We start from the raw sequence: 9,995 nt of genomic DNA, 5'->3' as shown, positions 1-9,995 counted from the left end.
AAGTGTTCGCTAGCGACTTACCGTGAATTAAGTGCTTTGAACACATAAATGTATCGAGTAACCGGAGCCCACAGCTTTCCGTCATCGCGTCGTATAGCCTGAAACCATGAGGGTTCATCTGACCTGGTCCTTGGGCAGTTGATGAAACTTAATTTGCTGCTCTTTTCTCCTACTATTGTTCAAACAAAACGGTACGCAACAGCTTTTTCGGAATCTCAGCTATAAAAGCAGGGTTAGTTAGCTAACCTTAGTTAGCTGAAGAAAGTCCATTGTAAATGGCTTTTTGGCTGATAATCGTGACGTACATTCCATGCGACAGCCTATCTGTTGACGCTAACATTTTTACATTTAGAATCAAAGTGTTTTTAGGTATGATGTAGTTTGTTGATTAAGACGACGTGGAAGCATGTTAAAAACTACCAACCAAGCATATACAAAATGTTTATAGAATGACAAAAAAAATAATAATACAGCCGTTGTCGAGTTATGAGTAAAGTTTAACATGGGAGTAAAGGGAGTACCTGTTTGGGGGCGTGGTCACGTTAAGCCACGCCTCACCGTGTATCTATGGTGAGCAGGAGAGCAACTTTACGTTCACCTGGCTCCTTTGTAACTCCAATGGCGGACATGTACAGCAAAAACAAACGCTGCTGAAATGTTTTCCAATTCGTGTCCACACTCAAAAAAGTCTTTGGTGGCTTGATAACATCCATTGCACTTCCATAAACTCCAACGTTCACAGAAAAAAATACATATACTTTGTTGGTTACAGCGAGCAGAGACGACCACGAAACACCACGACCACCAATCACCATGACCACCAATCACAAGTTTTAACGTTGTTCCGCCATTTGCTGCACATATTCCACAAGTGCCGTAAAACAAAACCACATCAATACAATGTTTACAAAAAATTATGGCGAATTTGGCTACAGGAGCAGTAGAAAAGTGTGAATTGAATGAAGGTCGATTTTGAGTACCGGCCCCACCGAAAGTCTGTGCATGGTGCGGCCACGGTCCTGCTGAGGAGGCTAAGAAGAGGAAGTGAAATTAGAAAACCATGACAACCGTGACCATGATAACATCCTCTTTATTGAAAGATCCCCACATGGATTCCATAGAAGACAACAGATTTCATGATCATTTTGGTCAACCTGTTGTTTAGCCATAAGTAACCATTGTCATCAACATCATCATCATCTAAATATATATCAATAAACACAGCACAACCCAGGCATTGAGACAAGACACATCAAACAACAACAGAGTATCTGAATAGCATATTTATAAAAGAGAAACTTAACATAGTACAGTGCAGTGTGAAAAAGATATAGAAAGAGTTACATGGAGAGAGAGAAGGAGAGGGGGAGAGAGAGAGAAGGAGAGGGGGAGAGAGAGGAGAGGGGGAGAGAGAGAGGAGAGGGGGAGAGAGAGAGAGAGAGAGAGAGGAGAGGGGGAGAGAGAGAGGAGAGGGGGAGAGAGAGAGAGAGAGAGAGAGAGAGAAGGAGAGGGGGAGAGAGAGAGAGGAGAGGGGGAGAGAGAGAGGAGAGGGGAGAGAGAGAGAGAGAGAGAGGGGGGAGAGGGGGAGAGAGAGAAGGAGAGGGGGAGAGAGAGAGAGAGAGAGAGAGAGAGAGTGAGAGAGAGAGAGAGAGAGGAGAGGGGGAGAGGGGGAGAGAGAGGAGAGGGGGAGAGAGAGGTGTGCTTTGGAACGTTTCGTTTCTAGATCAGAGTAAAACTTTGCACAAACTGAAACTAAACGTCTGTGTTAGTAACGGTTCTAGTATGATGTCATGTTGCAGTTTCAGACCTGTCGCCAGACCTCAGTCTTAAGGGGGGCATATGGGGGGGGGGGTTGGGGGGGGGGGCACAAGCATTTTTGGGGGCGGGCCCGGCCCCCTATGGCCCGCCCATAGCGACGGGTGTGTGCAGTTTCAGAGGCTTCAGGAAATCTCAACATGCAGTCTGATATGTAGAGGATCATCACATCTGCCTCTCTAGTTGGAAGGATAAATACTACAGCAGATCATTACTGGGTTTTCAGAGCAGTGTGGGTGGGTGGCAATTCAGCTGTTCAATTCAGTCAATGCAGGAAGTGAGTTGAAATTCAATTTGCAAATTTCTTCAAATCAGGAACTAAATTTCAAATCACTTCCTGAATTGATAACTGAATTGACCCTACCCCTTCTCTAAAAGAGAGGTGCAGAATGCTGCCAGATGATTGTAGATGCCATGTAAACTACCCAACGCGTGTCACGGACTGGATATAGAACAGAACTGACGAACTGAAAACGCGTATGGATGGTGATCATAGAGAATAGCCTCTGGTGCCAAAGGTACGCTCAATCATTTTTCATAGAATGTTTATGATAAGAACTATAGCAGCAAAACCTGTAAAATGTCAAAATGCATATTGGATTTATTTGAAATGTCTACTGGCTTGGGAATGTTTCATCGTTTCATTAATTAATATGTGTCAAACACATTTTTAACTCTACGTAAAAGTCACAAAAGATGAACCCCTTTCAACGTTTTACTGTAAACTCTATTCTAAATGGTTTCTACTGTAAATGTGTGTGAGAGAGAGAGAGAGAGAGAGAGAGAGAGAGAGAGAGAGAGAGAGAGAGAGAGAGAGAGAGAGAGAGAGAGAGAGAGAGAGAGAGAGAGAGGGAGGGAGAGAGAGAGAGAGAGAGAGAGAGAGAGAGAGAGAGAGAGAGGGAGAGAGAGAGAGAGGGGGGGAGAAGTACTATATTACTATGGGATAGAATCTAAATGCTTTATACACAAACACCATCTCAACACACAGCTGATTATCTCTGTCTGGGTCCCACTCTACACATAACTCCTATCATAACCAACTTGCATAAAACACCAATTAACCATGAACAGTTAAGGGGCATAGTATCAGAGGGAATATTCATAGTATCAGAGGGAATATTCATAGTATCAGAGGGAATATTCATAGTATCCTCTAGTAGCTCATAATGTAACTCTACTGTAATGCATGGACTTTACTGTATTCCTACTGTAATCCATGGACTTTACTCTATTCCTACTGTAATCCATGGACTTTACTGTATTCCTACTGTAATCCATGGACTTTACTGTATTCCTACTGTAATGCATGGACTTTACTGTATTTCTACTGTAATCCATGGACTTTACTGTCATCCTACTGTAATCCATGGACTTTACTGTAATCCTACTGTAATGCATGGACTTTACTGTATTCCTAGTGTAATCCATGGACTTTACTGGTATCCTACTGTAATCCGTGGACTTTACTGTATTCCTACTGTAATGCATGGACTTTACTGTATTCCTAGTGTAATCCATGGACTTTACTGTATTCCTACTGTAATCCATGGACTTTACTGTCATCCTACTGTAATGCATGGGCTTTACAAGTTCAACCAAAACAAAGTTCAAATAGCTTAGACTGAGGGAAGAAAAATATAAATCAATCAATGATTCCTTTATAACTCTTTTCGTCATGTTTGATTTGTTTCATGGCCACTGTATTTATAATGAGACTGACTGTTTTTAGTCCATCAACCTCTTCTCTAGACCTCTGCAATGTAGAAACACAACAGAACAAAAAAGCAGATGAATCAAATCAAATTACAAAGAAGAAGTTGTACCAAAATAAAAATTTGCAAATTGTTGCGAGGAGGAGCAATCAGTGTTTGGCAGAATTATTGTTACGATTATTTATTTACTAAACTCAAAAACCAAACATTAGAATAGTATAGCATTACCAAATATTTCTCTATATATTTGTTCATAGTGACATCTATACAGCACAAACAAATACATTCTCTCAAATATTTTTATATTACTATTATCAACATTGTAATCAATCTTTTTTTTGTTTGTTGTAATAATATTTTCCATATTATGGTACTGTGTTCAAGTTTTTCTTAATGTACTGTCTTTTTTTCAGTTACAATAACTAACATCTAGTCCCTCACCCTCCCTGTTCACCCTCCCTGTTCACGCTCCCTGTTCACGCTCCCTGTACACCCTCCCTGTTCACGCTCCCTGTTCACGCTCCCTGTTCACGCTCCCTGTTCACGCTCCCTGTTCACGCTCCCTGTTCACCCTCCCTGTTCACGCTCCCTGTTCACGCTCCCTGTTCACGCTCCCTGTTCACGCTCCCTGTTCACCCTCCCTGTTCACGCTCCCTGTTCACGCTCCCTGTTCACCCTCCCTGTTCACCCTCCCTGTTCACGCTCCCTGTTCACGCTCCCTGTTCACGCTCCCTGTTCACGCTCCCTGTTCACGCTCCCTGTTCACGCTCCCTGTTCACCCTCCCTGTTCACCCTCCCTGTTCACGCTCCCTGTTCACCCTCCCTGTTCACGCTCCCTGTTCACCCTCCCTGTTCACCCTCCCTGTTCACCCTCCCTGTTCACCCTCCCTGTTCACCCTCCCTGTTCACGCTCCCTGTTCACCCTCCCTGTTCACGCTCCCTGTTCACCCTCCCTGTTCACCCTCCCTGTTCACCTTCCGTCTTTGTGTTTAGGTAACTCCCCTCCCTCCCTCATTTACTCAGCACACAGACATATGCACAAACAAACACACGGGAAGGAGTGTGGCATTGTGGGTACTGTAGTTTTCAGGCACCACACTCCCCAGGCTCTCCTCTGACTCTCTGTGGACAGAAAGAGAAGACAGGACACGTTAATGAGTGGTAGGTAGCTGCACCGCCACCGAAACCCAGTTCTGTTACTTCTATTTTCATCCAGTTGCTGAGTAGAAGGTGGAGGTTGTGAACCAAAATGGAGAATCCTAATTGGGTTCATGATGTAAAATTATCACGTGATCTCAAAATCTAATCAAATCAAATGTTATTTATCACACGTGCCGAATACAACAGGTGTAGACCTTACCGGGAAATGCTTACTTACAAGCCCTTAACCAACAATGCAGTTCAAGAAATAGAGTTAAGAAAATATTTACTAAATAAACTAAAGATTATTTTTTTTAAATAACAATAACGAGGCTATATACAGGGGGTACCGGTCCCGAGTCAATGTGTGGGGGTACAGGTTAGTCCAGGTAATAACAAGGCTATTTACAGGGGGTACCGGTACCGAGTCAATGGGCTGGGGGTACAGGTTTGTCCAGGTAATAACGAGACCATATACAGGGGGTACCGGTACCGAGTCAATGTGTGGGGGTACATGTTTGTCCAGGTAATAACGAGACTATATACAGGGGGTACCGGTACCGAGTCAATGTGTGGGGGTACAGGTTTGTCCAGGTAATTTGTACATATAGGTAGGGGTAAAGTGACTATGCATAGATATTAAACAGTGAGTAGCAGCAGTGTAAAAACAAAAGGGGGGGGTCAATGTAAATAGTCTGGGTGGCCATTTCATGAATTGTTCAGCAGTCTTATGGCTTGGGGGTAGAAGCTGTTAAGGAGCCCTTTGGACCTAGACTTGGCGCTCCGATACCGCTTGCCGTGCGGTAGCAGAGAGAACAGTCTTGGGTGACTGGAGTCTTTGACAATTTTTTGGGCCTTCCTCTGACACCGCCTTGTATATAGGTCTAGGATGGCATGAAGCTTGGCCCCAGTGATGTACTGGGCCGTACGGACTACCCTCTGTAGCGCCTTACGTCGGATGCCGAGCAGTTGCCATACCAGGCGGTGATGCAACCGGTCAGGATGCTCTCAATGGTGCAGCTGTAGAACATTTTGAGGATCTGAGGACCCATGCCAAATCTTTTTAGTCTCCTGAGGGGGAATAGGCTTTGTCGTGCCCTCTTCACGACTGTCTTGGTGTGTTTGGAACATGATAGTTTGTTGGTGAGGTGGACACCAAGGAACTTAACTCTCGACCCACTCCACTACGGCCCGTCAATGTTAATGGGGGCCTGTTCGTTCCTCCTTTTCCTGTAGTCCACGATCATCTCCTTTGTCTTGTTCACATTGAGGGAGAGGTTGTTGTCCTGGCACCACACTGCCAGGTCTCTGACTTCCTCCCAATAGGCTGTCTCATCGTTGTCACTGTTGTGTCATCAGCAAACCTAATGATGGTGTTGGAGTCATGCTTGGCCACGCAGTCGTGGGTGAACAGGGAGTACAGGAGGGGACTAAGCACGCACCCCTGAGGGGCCCCCGTGTTGAGGATCAGCGTGGCAGATGTGTTGTTGCCTACCCTCACCACCTGGGGGCGGCCCGTCAGGAAGTCCAGGATCCAGTTGCAGAGGGAGGTGTTTAGTCCCAGGGTCCTTAGCTTAGCGATGAGCTTGGAGGGCACTATGGTGTTGAACGCTGAGCTGTAGTCAATGTGTGTCTTTTTGTATGTTTAATTGATCATGCTTATATTAAAACACAATAGAACAGAGTTTAAAGAAATACATTGATAAAAATGTAAATAATATCATATAAAATAATTAAAATATTCCTCATAACACCTCATAATAATACCTCATAATATCAATAATGCATTGTCCCTGTCTAATAACCATGTGTGACTCACTAGCCGCCAGACTTCCTCCTTACCTCTTCCTCCTCCTCCTCACATCTGATTGGCGAAGGAGGTGGGGGCCTGTCCGTATTCTCCGCCTTCCTGGTTGTACCCCCCCTGCTGCTGCTGCTGGTTGTATTCTGGCTGGTAGCCCCCCTGGGAACCGGCGTACGGGTCCTGCTCGTACCCCGCCTGCTGGCCGTACGAGTCCGGGGCGGGCTGCTTCTCCTGGGGAGGAGGGGCACGCATGAAAGGGGCGATGATGCCGGTCTCCTTAAAGACGAACCACAGGTTTCCTCCCCACAGCACCAGGTTCATGAAGCCAAAACACTGGGAAGAGAGGAAAAATGGTGAGATTACAATAAAGAACTGAACTGGAGATACTAGATAGATATGATGATGGGAGGAAGGGAGAAGAGGGGAAAGGGGGGAGGGAGGGAGAGGGAGAGGGAGAGGGAGAGGGAGAGGGAGAGGGAGAGGGAGAGGGAGAGGGAGAGGGAGAGGGAGAGAGAGAGAGAGAGATTTCTCATCAATCTACACACAATACCCCATAATAAAGTGTTAGCAAATTTATTGAAAAAAACAAAAAAACATTTACATACGTATTCAGACCCTTTGCTATAAGACTCGAAATTGTGCTCAGGTGCATCCTGTTTCCATTGATCATCATTGAGATGTTTCTACAACATGATTGGAGTCCACTGTGGTAAATTAAATTGATTGGACATGATTTGGAAAGGCACACACCTGTCTATATAAGGTCCCACAGTTGACAGTGCATGTCAGAGCAAAAACCAAGCCATGAGGTTGAAGGAATTGTCCTTAGAGCTCCGAGACAGGATTGTGTCGAGGCACAGATCTGGGGAAGGGTACCAAAACAATTCTGCAGCATTGAAGGTCCCCAAGAACACAGTGGCCTCCATCGTTTTTAAATGGAAGAAGTTTGGAACCACCAAGACTCTTCCTAGAGCTGGCCGCCGGCCAAACTGAGCAATCAGGGGAGAAGGGCCTTGGTCAGGGAGGTGACCAAGAACCCGATGGTCACTCTGACATAGGTCCACAGTTCCTCTGTGGAGATGGGAGAACCTTCCAGAAGGACAACCATCTCTGCAGGACTCCACCAATCAGGACTTTATGGTAGTGGCCAGACGGAAGCCACTCCTCAGTAAAAGGCACATGACAGCCCGCTTGGAGTTTGCCAAAAGGCACCTAAAGGACTATCAGACCATGAGAAACAAGATTCTCTGGTCTGATGAAACCAAGATTGAACTCTTTGGCCTGAATGCCAAGCGTCACATCTGGAGGAAACCTGGCACCATTCCTACGGTTAAGCATGGTGGTGGCAGTTTCATGCTGTGGGGATGTTTTTCAGCGGCAGGGACTGGAAGACTAGTCAGGATCGAGGGAAAGATGAACGGAGCAAAGTACAGAGAGATCCTTGATGAAAACCTGCTCCAGAGCGCTCAGGACCTCAGACTGGGGCGAAGGTTCACCTTCCAACAGGACAACGACCCTAAGCACACAGCCAAGACAACGCAGGAGTGGCTTCGGGACAAGTCTCTGAATGTCCTTGAGTGGCCCACCCAGAGCCCGGACTTGAACCCGATCTAACATCTCTGGAGAGACCTGAAAATAGCTGTGCAGCAACGCTCCCCATCCAACCTGACAGAGCTTGAGAGGATCTGCAGAGAAGAATGGGAGAAACTCCCCAAATACAAGTGTGCCAAGCGTGTAGCGTCATACCCAATTAGACTCGAGGCTGTAATCGCTGCCAAAGGTGCTTCAACAAAGTACTGAGTAAAGGGTCTGAATACTTACGTAAATGTGATATTTCAGTTTATTTTAATTTTATTTTTTGCAAAAAATCCTAAAACCTGTTTTTGCTTCGTCATTATTGGGTATTGTGTATAGATTGATGAGGGGAAAATAAGGCTGTAATGTATCAAAATGTGGAAAAATCAAGGGGAATACTTTCCGAATGAAGTGTATATACACAAGTATATGGACACCCCTTCAAATTAGTGGATTCGACTATTTCAGCCACAGCCGTTGCTGACAGGTGTATAAAATCGAGCACATAGCCATGCAATCTCTATAGACAAACATTGGCAGTAGAATGGCCTTACTGAAGAGCTCAGTGACATTCAACGTGGCACCGTCATAGGATGCCACCTTTCCAACAACTCAGTTCGTCAAATTTCTGCCAGGCTAGAGCTGCCCCGGTCAACTGTAAGTGCTGTTATTGTGAAGTGGAAACGTCTAGGAGCAACAACGGCTCAGCCGCGAAGTGGTAGGCCACACAAGCTCACAGAACAGGACCGGCGAGTAGTTCATCTTATTTTTTCCAATTTCAATGAATGTAACGTAAGATCTCTGCTACAATGAATGTAATGTAAGATCTATGCTACAATGAATGTAATGTAAGATCTCTGCTACAATGAATGTAACGTAAGATCTCTGCTACAATGAATGTAATGTAAGATCTCTGCTACAATGAATGTAACGTAAGATCTCTGCTACAATGAATGTAACGTAAGATCTCTGTAATGTAAGATCTCTGTAATGTAAGATCCACAGTGATCCACTGCTGGAACTATCAATAAACAGACAATATTATTGTACTGTGACCGATCCCTGCTACAATAAACTGTTATAGTATTGAAGCAAAACGTAGCCGTTAAAACCAGACACTCACGACGGAGGTGTTGAGTCCGGACATGACGGGGTCATGAACTTCACGACAGCGGTTCCCCTCCTCATCGCAGGCTGAGATCAGATCCACCACCTTCTCAGGGTCTGTGGACGCCTTGACATCCGACAGGCCCTTAGCCCACGCAGCAGAGCTGACCAACCACATGAAGGTGAACACACACGTCACGCCAAAGTCCTGCAGTGAAAGGTAGAAACGCACACAGGAAACAGGGAATGAGGTCAAACACATAGAATGACATATAGAACACCTGATCAAAGATGGCTGCCAATATCAGCACATTCTAAAGCTATACAGGTCTATGACATCAGACACAAGGATCTCTACGGTAAATATACACAGGAAGACGGGAGGAAGTCAAACGTTCAAAATCGACTGCTACAGTGGTGAACGTAAACGTGCGGAAATAAAAGGGATTGAGTGCAAATATATTTGATTTACCCTTCAACTGTAAATGCAACAACACACATCCTTCTGCACGCACACACATCAATCTGCACGCACACACATCAATCTGCACGCACACACATCCATCTGCACGCACACACATCCATCTGTACACATGCACACAAATCCATCTGCACGCACGCACATCCATCTGCATGCACGCACATCCATCTGCACGCACGCACGCACACACATCCATATGCACCCACGGACACACATCCATCTGCACGCACACGCATCCATCTGTACACATGCACACAAATCCATCTGCACGCACACACATCCATATGCACCCACGGACACACATCCATCTGCACGCACACACATCCATATGCACCCACGGACACACATCCATCTGCACGCA

General features: G+C 45.5%; 1 protein-coding gene across 1 annotated transcript in view; it reads right to left on the bottom strand.

The window, feature by feature from the left end:
- Nucleotides 1-2,691: 2,691 nt before the first annotated feature.
- Nucleotides 2,692-9,995, bottom strand: part of LOC121537773 (synaptophysin) — a 16,269-nt gene continuing 8,965 nt past the window's right edge. The window contains exons 5-7 of the mRNA XM_041845398.2: nt 9,170-9,361; nt 6,510-6,804; nt 2,692-4,649 (exon numbers count right to left, since the gene is read on the bottom strand). Coding sequence (XP_041701332.2) covers nt 6,526-6,804; nt 9,170-9,361 — 471 coding nt within the window. The 3' untranslated portion in view covers nt 2,692-4,649; nt 6,510-6,525. The remainder of the gene's footprint in view (nt 4,650-6,509; nt 6,805-9,169; nt 9,362-9,995) is intronic.

The sequence above is a fragment of the Coregonus clupeaformis genome, chromosome 24 (assembly GCF_020615455.1).
Source record: "Coregonus clupeaformis isolate EN_2021a chromosome 24, ASM2061545v1, whole genome shotgun sequence".
Lineage (NCBI taxonomy): Eukaryota > Metazoa > Chordata > Actinopteri > Salmoniformes > Salmonidae > Coregonus > Coregonus clupeaformis.
Note: the sequence above shows the minus strand (reverse complement) of the source record. Positions and strands in the feature narration are given on the sequence as shown.